The following is a 15,291-nucleotide window of genomic DNA, read 5'->3' as shown; positions in this document are numbered from 1 at the left end:
CTGGCTTGGAAAGATCGGTTTGTAATTGGATAGAAAATTGGCTAAAAGATAGAATTCAGAGAGTAGTGGTTAATGATTCTTACTCTGAATGGTCTAGGGTTATCAGTGGTGTACCCCAAGGTTTAGTGCTGGGACCCTTACTTTTTAATATCTTCATAAATGATATAGGGTCTGGGATTAAAAGTACCATTTCAGTCTTTGCAGATGACACCAAGCTTTGCAGTGGAATAACTTCCTTACAGGATGTCTCCAACTTACAAGCAGATCTCAATGCACTGTTTTATTGGGCAATATGTGGCAAATGAGGTTTAATGTTGATAAAATGTAAGAGTTATGCACTTGGGGGATAAGAATATGCATGCATCATACATACTAGGTGGAGTAGAACTGGGGGAATCCATAGCAGAGAAGGATCTGGGTGTTCTGGTAGATCATAAGCTTAATAATAGCATGCAATGCCAAGCAGCGGTTTCCAAAGCAAGCAAAGTCCTTTCTTGTATTAACAGAGGCATGGACTCCAGAGAGAGAGAGATATAATTTTGCCCCTGTACAAATCATTAGTAAGACCTCATCTGGAATATGCAGTTCAGTTTTGGGCACCAGTTCTTAAAAAGGATATTAGGGAACTGGAGAAAGTGCAGAGAAGGGCAACCAAACTGATAAGAGGCATGGAGGAGCTCAGCTATGAGAAAAGATTAGAGGAACTGAATTTATTCTCTTAAGAGGAGATTAAGGGGGGATATGATCAACATGTATAAATACATAAGGGGTCCATATAGTGAACTTGGTGTTGAGTTATTCACTTAAGGTCAACACAGAGGACAAGGGGTACTCTACGTCTAGAGGAAAACAGATTTCATCTCCAAATACGGAAAGGTTTCTTCACCATAAGAGTTGTGAAAATGTGGAATAGACTCCCTCCAGAGGTGGTTCTGGCCAGATCACTAGATTACTTTAAAAAAGGCCTGGATTCTTTCCTGGGTGTACTTAATATACAGTAAGTGGGTACTACTTTTTTTTTTTTTTTTTAAGGTAAAGTTGATCCAGGTAATATCCGATTGCCTCTCGGGGGATCAGGAAGGAATATTTTTTCCCCAGCTGTAGCAAATTAGATCATGCTTTGCTGTTTTTTTTTGCCTTCCTCTGAACAACTGCAGGTATAGGATCGTATGGTTGGGTTTTCAATACTGGTTTTTTTTTTTATTTTTTTTTTTGTGGTTGAACCAGATGGACTTTTGTCTTTTTTCAACCTGACCAACTATGTTAACTATGTAAGGCTATCCTCCCTTCAGTCCATTATGAATGCTGCTGCCAGACTCATCCACATTATACAAACCATTCAATGTCTGCTACCCTTCTTGGCCAATCCCTCTATTGAATTTGTTGGGCGAGTGGCAGCCAATTTAAAATACCAACATACAAAGCCATCCACAACTCAGCTTCCAGCTATATCACTAACCTGGTCTCAAAATACCAATCAAACCGTACTCTTTGCTCCTCCCAAGACCTCCTGCTCTCTAGCTCCCTCGTTACTCCTGGCATGCTCACCTTCAGGAATTCTCCAGAGCCTCTCTCATTCCTTTGGAATTCTCAAAAGAGAGGAAGGGATAGAACCCACTGTTGAGGGTCATAGATATCTGGGACTCTATTAAAGAGACGCTGCTTTTTTGCTGCCTGTTCTGCCAACAGTGGTGTCGGACAGGAAGTGAGGATAAATCTCTAAACACAAGGTAGAGTAGGCAAATATCCTTCTCACCACTTCAGATATCCCCTCACTCATTCTAAAACATGAGGGAGGGGGGGGGGGGGGAAATGGAGCCATGGATATCAGTATAACTTGACAGCGGTTGCAACCCTTCCTTACCGCAGCCCAAAACAAGAAAAAAAAAAAAAAAACGAACATGCCATAGAATGTACAAGTATCTATGAAGCATAGTAACTGTAGCAGACTTTAAGTGAATATGTAAAAAATCTGCTTGCATGACAAAGAAAAAAGTGGATACAGGCTAAATTTATTCCTAGCCATGTCCACAGAGGGGGGGGGGGGGGGAGTAATTTGGGAAACTGAAGTCATGATTCTGCATGGCTGACACTAATATCTTTATCACTACTCCCTAGGTTCTCTGGCAGAGTATGCCTTTTATCTATTGCATATACTTCCTTGTATGAAGCAGCCTGTATAGTCATAAAAATGGCGCCTTTACTGCAGATTGGCTATACAATATCCCTTTTAATGCAACTTGGTCTACCTGGCCCAAAGTAAAGTGCCATCATCTGTCAAGAAGGCTGCTTAGACTATAGTGTGGGAAATTCAAGTCAAAGACAAACCTGTATATGGTCTTCCCTCTCCGGCATGGAGCCAAAGTGATGCAGGATCTGGCTCCGGAACCTGTATCTCAGATTCTGGAACCAGCGACAGGCCTGAGTGTAGACCGCGTTATGGAGCTCCTGAAGCTGCTGGACTTCCTCCACACCAACCTGAATTACCCACAAATAAAACCCATTAATACAATACAGTAGACAGCATTATATAATACATCAGGTTACCAAAGTAATGAATTACTATCAAACTACTATAGTTCTCTATACCATGTCCAATGCCAAGTGAGCAACAGTCAATGTGCAATGGAACAGCCATTTGGCTGACAGCTTCCACAGTGGTCCCGTAGGTATGAAATAATGGATACTTTCATTGGTTCAAGCTGAATCAACACAAGCATGCCATTATCATACCTGGAGTTCAGCTTTAATAAGGGCGTTGAACACTGGCACTGTCTGCTGCACAGCAATCAAAATCCTTTGAAGCATAATCTTTGCAAACTCCCCACTTGTGGTAGCCTCAGAACAGTCAGTGGCCTTGAAGAGCAGTTTGTCTGGGGGGGGGGGGGGGAAATCACATTTAAACTAACAGTTCTTACTGAGATTACAGTGAAAACACCTCATATCATAAAGCGCTGCGCAAACCGTTGGCGCTATATAAATCCTGAATATTAAATAATAAAACTGCTGTTTAAAAAGTACCTGAATGTCGATTAGATAATCAATGTCTGCAGTGCAATAACCATCTCGCATTCCTCTTTTTAAAACTCGAAATCTCTTTCCACCAATAGCGTCAACTACAGAACGTCCGTCAGGTAAGAAATGGACATTACGGATCTGCAGCATGCAACCATAGTCTGCAAAACTAAATGTTAAAAAAGACAAAATTTAGTTCAGAAAATGCAGAGAGGTTTTTTTTTTAATATATAAAGACTGACAAACTGGTCATTTAAATATACAGCTCTTGAAATTAACAAATCCTTACAAAATTTAACAAAACAAAACTGCAAGAAAATGAAAAACAATTACAGCTACAAATTGTCAATGGGCATAAATCCAAATAGCACATGAGGTGGATAGACCCAACTGCCAGTTAGTTAAAATGGTTGGCTTTAAAAAGGATAAGATCACCTTTCGTAACAGGTTACATCTACAGTGCCTTGCAAAAGTTTTCACCCCCCTTGACATTTTTACCTATTGTGTTACATTACAGCCTTAAGTTCAATGTTTTGTTAATTAATCTGAATTTTATGTGATGGATCAGAACACAATAGTCTACGTAGGTAAAGCGAAATGAGAAAAATATATACAGTACATAAAACTTTAGAAATAGAAAGCAGAAAATTGGCATGTGTGTATGTATTCACCCCCTTTGTTATGAAGCCCATAAAAAGCTCTGGTGCAACTAACTACCTTCAGAAGTCACATAATTAGTGAAATGATGTCCACCTGTGTGCAATCTAAGTGTCACATGATCTGTCATTACATATACACACCTTTTTTGAAAGGTGCCAGAGGCTGCAACACCTAAGCAAGAGGCACCAGTAACCAAACACTGCCATAAGGACCAAGAACTCTCCAAACAAGTAAAGCCCCGTACACACGCACAGATCGTCGTCATACAAACGTCGGCGGACGAAAGATCTGCCGATTGTACGCGTGTTAGTATTGTGCCTCCGACAGCTGTCTGCACACAATCCGCGGACAAGAGTCTTTCTTGCAAACATGAAAATTTTTGTCTGCGGACACCAGAACGGACGATTGTTCGCCTGTCAGTACAGAAATCAGCCGACAGACCGCAGATTTGCAAGACTGGGCATGCTCAGAAAATAAAAAACACAGGGAAAGTTAACCATTACATGACATCACTTCTGCATTCAGCTGAAGTCTGCGGACAAAATTCTTGTGCTGTCCTTGTGCTGTCTTTGCACTTTTCAACAGACACCGACATCCCGGGGAGAAAAGACGAACATTTGTATGACGACGATCTGTGCGTGTGTACGGGGCTTAAGGGACAATTTTGTTGAGAAGTACAAGTCAGGGTTTGGATTTTTTTTTTTTTTTTTTTTATAACCCAATTTTTGATGAGCCCCAGGACCACCATCAAATTTATCATAACCAAATGGAAAGAACATGGCACAACAGCAAACCTGCCAAGAGAGACGGCTGCCCACCAAAACTCAGACCGGGCAAGGAGGGCATTAATTAGAGACCTAAGGTAACCCTGGAGGAGTTGCAGAGTTCCACAGCAGATACTGGAGTATCTGTACGAAGGACAATAAGCTGTACGCTCCATAGAGTTGGGCTTTATGGTAGAGTGGCCAGAAGAAAGCCATTACTTCAGCAAAAAACACAAAATGGCACATTTTGAGTTTGCGAAAAGGCATGTGGGAGACTCCCCAAAATGTATGGCACAAACCAAACACATCAAATCACCCAAAGAACACCATCCCCCACAGTGAAACATGGTGGTGGCAGCATCATGCTGTGGGGATATTTTTCAGCACCTGGGACTGGGAAACTGGTCAGAGTTGAGGGAAAGATGGATGGTGCTAAATACAGGGCTATGCTTGAGCAAAACCTGTACCAATTTGTGCATGATTTGAGGCTAGGACGGAGGTTCACCTTCCAGCAGGACAATGATCCCCAAACACACTGCTAAAGCAACACCTGAGTTGTTTAAGGGGAAACATGTATATGTGTTGGAATGGCCTAGTCAATCCAATAGAAAATCTGTGGTCAGACTTAAAGATTGCTATTCACAAGCGCAAACCATACAACTTGAAGGAGCTGGAGCAGTTTTGCAAGGAGGAATGGGCAAAAATCACAGTTGCAAGATGTGGCAAGCTCAAAGACTTATCCAAAGCAACTTGGAGCTGTGATTGCAAAGGTGGCTCTACATAGTACTGACTTTAGGGGGGGGGGGTGAATAGTTATGCACATTGACTTTTTCTGTTATTTTGCTTCACAATAAAAAAAAAAACAAAAAAAAAAACCCACATCTTCAAAGTTGTGGGCATGTTTTGTAAATCTAGTGATGCAAATCCACAAATAATACATGTTAATTCCAGGTTGTGAGGCAACAAAACTCGAAAAATGGCAAGGGGGTAAATACAAGGCACTGTACATTCAGGGTGTAACCTGTTACTAACAGACCGGCCCCTGCACCTCCCTGATGCCAGCTGTGACAGCTAGTGGGGTTCCTCTCCCTCCCCACTAGCTGTTGCAAGTTTTCAATAAACTACCACAGGACTGTGGCAGTTCATTCATGCTTCCCGTCAGATTGTATCCGCTTACCCAAGCAGATATGCTGGAGACCTGCATGGCACCAGAGATCTGCTGGTGTAACGCTCTACAGCAGGGATATGCAAACTGTGGCCCTCCAGCTATTGCAAAACTACAAGTCCATTATGCTTCTGCCTTTGAGTGTCATTTGTGGCAGTCAGTCTTGCTATGCCTCATGGGACTTTTAGTTCTGCAACATCTGGGAGGGCCACAGTTTGCATATCCCTGCTCTACAGGCTCAACCCCACACAACAAAACATGTCATACCTGCTCTGTGCAGTGATTTTGCACAAAGCAGCCTCAATCCTCTTCTTGGGTCTCCTTGTGGCATGCATGCTCACTCCCGAGCCGACTCTCTGCATCCTTAGGACAAAAAACGAGACTCTCGTGCACATCACTGGATCGAGATCAGGCTAAGGGGGAGATGCACCCTGAAGGTTTTTTACCTTCATGCATAGAAAGCATGAAGGTAAAAAACCTTTAGCCTTCACAACCATGTTAACCGGTTCTGGACCGGAAGGTTTTTTCACCCTTAATGAATAGGCCACAAAATTTGGTCATTACATGATGGCACAATAGTCTGCTCTCACGGCCGAGTGCTTGTTGTTCAAAAATGAGCTTGAGCTATTTTTGGTATAGTGTACAGCCAGCATTAGACAAAAGACACGACCAGGTGGCAAATTGAAATCAACCTGAACCAGCTCAGTGAGGGAATGCACTAACTTCCTCTCAGCCCAAGAGACAGGCAACCAATGGATTTCCTCAGTGTCGGATTCCGCAGAGGTGGAATCAACTTACTGACCTCTTAATGTTCCACCCCCACTTCCTGCTCGTCTGTGTTCCCATTCCTCCTCCATTACCAGAGAGAAGACTGGTGAAGGGGATTGCTCCAGTTTCTTGCTGCCCTGCCCTATGGAAGCGAGCATACCAGATATTTCTCTCCAAAACAAGCCAAGGCTGCCTTTGTGACATAAGTCAAAGTTGATGCCCCTGCAGTTGCCACAATACCAGATAAATGTAATGGCTCAGGCGCACCTCGCTTCTCAGGAGACAAAATCAACCAGACTACGTTCAGAGTCCTCGGGACTCGATGGCGCACATGCAACCCCCTCCTCACTTTCTGGAAGACATCCTCCCAGCCTGCTGAAAACTAATTCGGACTGTGTCCACCAGGCCATCCCACTCAGTTGCCAGTGCCCTGCTCCAGTGGTGTTCTCACAGCTTGGCATGGAGAAGCCTTCCCTGTGCCTCTTCAGCTTGCACCTCTTCACTGCTGCTGCCACCATACCAGTAGGCGGAAAGACTTGAGAGCTCATAGGATGCTGGTTTTCTTTACCAAGATGGCTGCCGACTTCACCTTCATGAAGCCTTTTCTCTTCCTCCCGCACATGCATACCCCCATACATGCCTGCTGCAATCACAGCAGTGGCACCCTAAAAAGAAAATTAGTATGGAAAACCCCAGAATAAAGGGGAGACCGACAGGAAACACAGGCGGCCTAACAGCAACCCTCTCTTAAAAAGGACCCAACTACTACAGTGACACTCCCCAATCTTGCAGCAGGATCCGGTCAACAGACCTAGGACCCAAACTTAGCCCATCACAGTGGACTATGCCCCTTCAGACCAACCCAACCACAGTTGCCATGGAATGCATGGTGGTTACGGCATTCGCAGAAGCATATTGTTATTCACCTGCTGTTTTATTATTTTTATTGCGCAATTAAACTGCAACCCTACGGTACTTCACTATTGGCTTCTTCTCTTTGTTCTGCACATCTAAGAGGCTACTGGGAGTCCTTGATCCGTTCCTTGTGACCCATCAGTCCTATTTTTAACCAAGCCTGTTTGACTCCCAGACTGAAAAGCTGGAGGTCCAATGATTCTGATAAGGAGGGACACAAAAAGGGGGTGTGTGTTACATCACGGAATTACTTATGTGGAGCACTTCAGCACTCACTTTAAGATTGGAGCACAAGAGCACTTAATATTGATTACTTCAACTTATTTGGACTTTTTTGTATATTTCATATGTTTATTTGATGCTAGCGCTGTTTTTATATCCTTTCAATAATGGATCATTGTTGGCCACTAGAGAAGCAATTACCAAAAAGACTGAGAAACCACATCTGCACAAAACAATTACCCCTCAAAATTTAAATACCATTAATCTGTATTAACTTTTTTAATAAGATCCATAGCCAGGCTTTACTACCTGTTCCTACTAACAAAGCATGTCAATGAAGCAAACTTTCTGAAAGCTGAAAAAGACAAAAGACTTAGCTAGCACCAGTCTGCCTATGCATAAAAAAAAAAAAAAAAAAAAAAAAAAAAAAGTGCTCAGGCCTGGCTGTTCAGGCATATAGCACTGGATAATACCAGAGGTGGTAGAGTGCACACGTTCTCACAACCAGAAGAACCAGCTATTTCTTAGAGACCCTACAATGGCTCAGAGCAACAGGGGAATATGGGTATTGAGCATACAGCCTGCCTATGGTGCCCTCAATAAAGTGAGCCTGTCACTTTTCCACTCAGTTTAGGTTCAGACACTAGATTAAAAAAAAAAAAAAAACTAACATTTGTAGAACAATTAAAATTTAGTTCAATGTATTGAATGTATTTTCTGCCTTCATACAAGTTTAGAGGTATTCACATTTTATGTACGGCAATATCATTTCTAACTAAAGCCACGTACCCTTTTTCTGGATCACTGATGCACATTCCGAACTGCCTTGTACCAGTTTCCATACACCTTCGAATCATTAGCCGATACCGAGGTTCAAAAACATGCAGTGGGCAAGGCACAGTAGGATATGCCATTGTGCATACAAACATAGGCACATTTTTAGTCAAACTAAAAGGGAGAAAGAGAAAATGAAGTTTATTGAAACATTAACATTTGTTAAACAGGCCAAAAGCTATAAAACTGCACCAATGCATAAACAAAACTGCTTGGTAATCAAAATAATAACAAGTTCTAAAAGAAATGGGGTGGCAAATACTTTAACCCATGTTAAAAAACCAAACACCTAGGACTAATTCCCAAATCCCAGGAGTACTTCTCAGCTATGGGACAAGCATACCTACTAGCTGTTCTGTGGGGTGGGCAACCAGGCAGAAAACCTGTTCCAGTAACTGTTAACCCCTACAAAAATTCAGTACATAGTGACTTGCTTCAACCTAGTTTTGTCTTCCCTCATCAGTCTAGACCCCACTGCAATCATAACAGAGCCAAGTATTCACTTTTATTCAGGCTAAGTTCACATCTTGGCGTTGCCATTTACAGGCGTTTTTATGAGCGTTTTAAGGTTGACAAGTGACCAATTGAAAAAAATAAAATGCCTGTAATCTGCCCAAAAAGAAGCTCATGTACTTTTGAGTGTTGGTCGTTTTGCCTAAAAAATGTCAAAACGCTCAGATGTGAACAGGGGCCATTGAAATGAATAGGATTTGATTTGTTGGGCGTTTGTGCTGATCCTAAAGCAGAGAAACGCCCCAAAACGCCTACATGTGAACTTAGCCTTAAGGAAATGGCAGAGCCACATGTTGAGGGCAATCTGATTCCCCCCTTACGTCTCATGGCCTCCTCAGACAAATATACAAACAGCACATGGTTTAAAATATAGCATAAGATATTTACTTTGATAGTTCAAGTGTTTCTTCTTCATGGATTTTTTTTCTCTCCGACAGCTGTTCAGGAAGATACTGCTTGATTAATCCTTCCAGCAAGTAGGTTACATTGTAGCTTCTACATGCTAGATACTAAAAAATAAAAATAGATCATTCTTCACACCATCACTTGACAGGACTACATTATTTATACCATAATACAGAACTACTTTATTTCCTGAAATGAAACAAACCGTCTCATATCTCTCACCTCTGTCAAGCTCTGTTTACATAAGGGACATTGAGGCGTGTGATCCAGGCAGCGCTCCAAACACTTTTTACAGAAAGAATGTCCACAAGGCGTAGTAACCGGTTCATAAAACAACCTGAAAGAACATTGTAAAATATACCCATGTCAATACATGCAATAATCAATTGGTGCAGAGACAAAATTGGAGTTGTCTAACATTGTGTCTCTGTATTCCTTGTGCAAGATAAAGAAATCTGTATGTTACTAACCTCATACAAAGGGAGCATTCAAAATCACTTCCATCAATCAAGGCATTTAGGATAGTGTTGTCAGCTAATGAAATGGCTGCATCAGACATTTCTAGAGGGAGGGGAAAAAAAAAATGTTTTTGTAAAACTATATTTGTAAAATGCATTTTTTTTTTTTTTTTTAAATACAGCATCGCTGTACAGTTAAAGAGGTAGTATACTCCGCTTTTTAACTTTTACCTACAGGTAAGCCTTACCTTATAATAAGGCTTACCTGTAGGTAAAAATTAATAACTCCTAAACCTGCAAGGTTTAGGAGATATTCACCCTGCATGCAGCCGCTGACACCAGCGGCGCATGCACTCTGAAGGTCCGAGAACTTCAGAGCTCCTTGCTGGAAAGTGAATTCCTGCGCGCACGGGCAGGAGTAACATCACGGCTCAGGCCACTCACAGCGCAGAAGCCGCCGAACCTGGAAGAGACACCGAGGGAACGGGAGAGCTCCTTTTCTGTGTCTGGGCAACTGTATGGGGGCTTCGTGCTAAGGTATTTCATAATGTGCTAGTATGTGATGCATACTAGCATTATGCCATTGGGGGGTGGGGGGGGTTTGTACTCGAGATACTACCGCTTTAATGTCACGTGACTTTAGAAGTGGTCTTTAAAAAGGAGAAGTTCCCCTAAAAAAAAAAAAAAAAAATTCACACTTTTCTTTGCAGAACATGAGAACTACAAGCCAACAGCTTACAAAGGACATTGGTAGCTGAAGTGGATTCATTCACAGAACACGGTGGGGGGGCTCATGGCTTACTGCCAAAATGGTGGGCCTGGTACATGTATAACATGGTACACCCTGAATATAGGTGTAACATGTTACAAAAGATGAACTTATCCTTTAAAAGGTGAACTCCAGGGAAAGAAAACAAACACAAATTTAAAACGTTGATATCAGTTTTCTGTAATCACGTAACAGCAGCTCCAAGCAGAGGAAGGGCCAGCAGAGAAAGCCAACTGGGCTCTACTGTACAGCACAGTACTGCGACCATGTAATAATAGAAGCCCATACTGAATCTCATTGTACTGGTTGCCTGACTTCCATCATGCACATGTGACTCATAAATGTGACCATGGTGCGTTTTTGACAGGTTTGCCATTCAATTTCAACGGGGAGCTGCGTTTTGAAAAGCGCACCAAAAAAAAAAAAAAAAACTCAGTGTGAAAGGGCCCCTACAGCAACTTTTCTGAACTGCATTAATGGTCTTGTTTGGATATCCAGGTTCTTACCTCCCTGCTTTATGTACTTCTTTGGACCATCTTCGCACACATTTGTGTCTTGCTCAGAAAGAGAGAACTTTCTTTTAAGTAATATGCTATTCTCCTTGCTGGATAGGAAAGGCTCTGAAGACACCCTTTTTAAGCCATCTTCGCTGGCAGTTTCATCATAGTACAGGGTATGCACAGACTGTGCACGGTGTAAACTGCTACTGGATGTACTGGTGCCCTTCACTGATCTTTCTGTTCCCTCATCCTGAAAGAACAGAAAATAGAATAAGTCCTTCACTTAAAAGCAGTATTCAACGCCATTTTTATTTTTTTTTTTAAATGAACTGAGAAATGTCAAGCAGTGCAACATCATCCAATACATTATTTATTATCTGTGCCAAAACATAATGCACCCTTCCCACCCCTAGGGCCTCAGGGTAGTAGAGCGTGCTCCCTGTGCCCTCCACAGGCAGTGTACAGCACAGAATCCAGCAATCGTCAGCTGGAGGGAGCCATTGGTGCTATAAGCTTCTGTGGACTTAAGTATCCCATACATGAGTTCGTTTTTTCTTTTTTGTTTCAACAGTGGCCTGAATGAAGAAAAAAAAAATGCCCAAGAAGTTTTCTATTCTGCTCCTTGGAATTTTCCCATCACTGTGTTCGAAAACAAAACAGCGATTTGACCCCACTAACGATTAGATAAATCAAAACGAATGCTCTTAAAATAAAATTAAAAAAGAAGAAGAAAAGAAAAGAAAAAGAAGAAAAAAGAAAAAAAAAAAAAAAAGGTAGATATTGTTTTTGTATGGCCAGCATAAGTGACAGCAGGCGCAGGTAGCTTATATCAAGTCACCAGCCTATGACAAGGGAATCTGTCTCTCTTCTGTGTTATTCTCAGAATGGATTAGAGATTTCTCTCTAACCATATAGATAGTTAAATATAAAATTGATTTTTTTTTTTTTTAAACTTTATACATTAACTTGATTATACATCACACTTTTTTGAAGGTTATTATCCAATTAATCGAAACAATACATCGGTCAACTGATTATGGAAATAAACATGAGTTAACATGAGTTGCAGCCCTAGATCATACACATCCTTGTGGTATAGAAAAGGTCATCTGCAGTAAAATCAGGCATGTCAAAATTAAGGGGATTCTGGGAATTGCCAAGGTCTAACCATAAGGGGAGAGGAGGTGCTTAATTTTAAAATTACAGGAGATGCCAAACTAACATTTTTACTAAATGGGGATATTAGTGATAAAAGTAAACCAAAAAGTCTAATATTACCTGCTCCAGACTTGGCTGCATATGATATGTAGTTTCACACATGTCTGATCCCAACACAAAAGGTTTCAATGGTAAATTTGGCAAAGTTGTCATTTCAAGATCCTTTAGTATACCCTCAACTGTCTCTTGTCCAGGTGAGAGGAAGTCACGTAGAATCTGCATAGTGAATAATATACAAAAGATAAAAGCCCAATTCATCAATTTTTTTTAAAAGCATCTATAAATAGTACATTTACTCTGAAGATTTTTTTTTCCTCTGTTTACTAGAGCTGCACCGAAATATCGGACAAAAATGGTGTCATCTGCATTTTGTGAAGAAGAAGGAGAAAAAAAAAAAAAAAAAAAAAAAAAAAAAAAAAAAAAAAGAAGAAGAAAGATGCAGATAATGGCACCGAAAGCATGCGATTTTACTGTGCTTATGGTGTGTTTTTCATAGGTCATGTGACTCAAAAACTGCATCAAAAACATAACAGGTTTGATATTGATGCGTTTTCAAGAGGGAGGCGATTTTGGTGAGTTTACTTTTAACTGACCAAAAATGCACAACAGAAGCGCAAAAAATCAGTGATGGGACATACACAGTTTAAAAAGGGATACATTTTTCTTGCGCTAAAGGTGCCAATAATGTCTGGAAAAATTCATATGATATGAAATAAAGTCACATATACACACACTTTTTTTTAAACTGTCATTTTCGGTACCAAAATTTCTATTTGGCGCACCTCTCTACGATTTACAATTCTCACTAAGGCTCCTCCATAGGCGGATCTGTGCTGCTTAGCGGGGGATCTATACACAGATCCCCCGCTGAGCAGGTGACAGCTCCCTCTCCCCTCTGTGTGCGGAGAGGGAGGTGTCAGAGCCCTATTAATCTCTATGAGGGAATCGGATGAGAGCGGACCGCCTGTCCGCTCTTATCCGGTCCCCTGGACGGATGGAAAAAATGGATTTTTGTAAAATCTTACCGTAAAATCCTTTTCTCTTAGCTCATCGACAGACGTAGTCCTCGGTGATACACCACCTTCGGGTTATGTTACCTCCGCAGGAGCAGGACTAGACAGGAAATTAAAAAGCTCTGGCCACACCCTAGGGGCAGTCCCAGAGGGTATATCCTCTCTCTCTCTGCCTCAGCAAATCAGTTATGTGAAAAAGCAGTGCTTAGAGAATTTAACCCAACCCAACTCCAAAACAGAGGGGCGGGGACTACGTCTGTCGATGAGCTAAGAGAAAAGGATTTTACGGTAAGATTTTACAAAAATCCATTTTTCTCTAGCGCTCATCGACAGACGTAGTCCTCGGTGATACACCACCTTCGGGACGTCCCAGAGCAGTATCACAACTGAGGGGTGGGAAAATGGAAATCAAATCCCAATCTAGAAGGCCCAACCGGTGCCAACTAGAAGTTTACAATGCTCATCCTTAATGATGAGACTCAACAAAAAATTTTCAAACAGAAAAAAACCCTCGAGGTAGACCACCGGTCTCCTCAAATTGCGGCCTGCAAAACCTTGCGGCCAAATGAGGCATCCGCCGATGCCGTCACATCAATTTTATAGAATTTTGTAAAGGTATGTACCGACGACCAGGTGGCCGCCTTACATACCTGGACCACTGACGCCTGATGGCGAAAGGCCCAGGAAGTACTGAGCGCTCGAGTGGAGTGCGCCCTAACAGGGAACGGAGGACTCTGACCCTTAATAGAATAAGCCTGTACCACCGTCTGTCTAATCCATTTGGCAATGGTTGCGGCAGATGCAGGCAAACCCTTCTGGGGCCATCCGTGATCACAAAAAGTGAATCCCTCTTACGGAATGATTCCGTAGCTTTCAGGTATACCCTGATTGCCCGAACCACATCTAAGGAATGCAACGCATGTTCCCGATGATGCTTGGGCTGAGGACACAAGGAAGGTAGTACAATATCTTCATTCAGATGAAAATCTGAAACCACCTTAGGAAGAAAAGATGGCTTAGGATGAAGTACTACCTTATCCCTATGAATCACTAGGTATGGGGACTGGCATGATAATGCAGCCAGTTCTGACACCCTGCGAGCAGAAGTAATAGCCACCAAGAAGGCCACCTTCTGGGATAAAGTAAGCAAGGGAATCTCCCTGATGTTTTCAAAAGGAGGTTTCTGTAGAACCGACAAAACCAAATTAAGATCCCAGGGCGGTAAGGGCGCGCGGACTGGAGGAGCCAGGTGCCGCACCCCCTGGATGAAATTCCGCACCAAGGATTTGGTAGCTAACGGCTTCTGAAAGAAGATTGCTAATGCTGAAACTTGACCCTTGATGGTGCTCAAGGCTAGCTTCTGCTCAACCCCTTGTTGCAAAAAGGCCAATATTCGAGACACCGAATAGGTACGTGGAGGAAATCCTAAAGATTCGCACCACGCAATATAAGTCTTCCATGTGTGATAATAGACTTTGCTGGAAGTCGCTTTCCTTGCTTTAATAAGGGTAGGAATGACAGAAGTAGACAAACCTCTGTCCTTCAGTACTTGGGTCTCAATGGCCAGGCCATTAAAACCAGCGACTGTAAAGCACGAAGGTAACTTGGTCCTAGAGACCACAGACACTCCCTGAGACGAAGTTCCCACGGAACGTCTGCGACTAGCATGTCCAAGTCGGCCAGGCCGGCTTGAGGAGGCCAGCCTAGAATTTCTAGGACCACTGGCGCTGATTGGATCTGAACCAGGCGTCCCTAGAGCCATCTGGCCCTGACCATCCGAGAAAGTCTGGCGTTTTCTGTTTCCACACATTTATCAGATACCTGATAGTTATCAGGAAGGGTGATCTTTTCTGGTTGAACCTCAGGGACCGAAGTCACCCGACTAGAGGCTACTTGGCCTATCTGGTCAACCAGATCCGATTCCTGTGAGGTATCGGGACTAATCTTAGGAAAGGGTAAAGGAAAAGATCTATTCAGGGAACGGTAACTACCGCTTCCTGTGGTACTTAAATGTTGGAAGGGAAGAATCGCACCGGTAGTAGTGGTTGATGCTCGATCTGATGTCCTGAATA

The 15,291-nt window shown here is 42.3% G+C and overlaps 1 protein-coding gene across 2 annotated transcripts in view; it reads right to left on the bottom strand.

Moving 5' to 3' along the window:
* LONRF1 (LON peptidase N-terminal domain and ring finger 1) overlaps nt 1–15,291 on the bottom strand; it is a gene marked incomplete at its 5' end in the record, with an annotated part of 29,082 nt that overhangs the window by 1,639 nt on the left and 12,152 nt on the right. For both annotated transcript variants that reach the window (XM_082264956.1, XM_082264957.1), the window contains 8 exons: nt 2,329–2,478; nt 3,022–3,184; nt 8,299–8,457; nt 9,244–9,365; nt 9,484–9,598; nt 9,732–9,822; nt 10,995–11,238; nt 12,267–12,422. In XM_082264956.1, the coding sequence (XP_082121082.1) occupies nt 2,329–2,478; nt 3,022–3,184; nt 8,299–8,457; nt 9,244–9,365; nt 9,484–9,598; nt 9,732–9,822; nt 10,995–11,238; nt 12,267–12,422 (1,200 nt within the window). The remainder of the gene's footprint in view (nt 1–2,328; nt 2,479–3,021; nt 3,185–8,298; nt 8,458–9,243; nt 9,366–9,483; nt 9,599–9,731; nt 9,823–10,994; nt 11,239–12,266; nt 12,423–15,291) is intronic.

Source organism: Pelophylax lessonae, assembly GCF_965119305.1.
Source record: "Pelophylax lessonae genome assembly, chromosome: 1".
Taxonomy (NCBI): Eukaryota; Metazoa; Chordata; class Amphibia; order Anura; family Ranidae; genus Pelophylax; species Pelophylax lessonae.
Note: the sequence above shows the minus strand (reverse complement) of the source record. Positions and strands in the feature narration are given on the sequence as shown.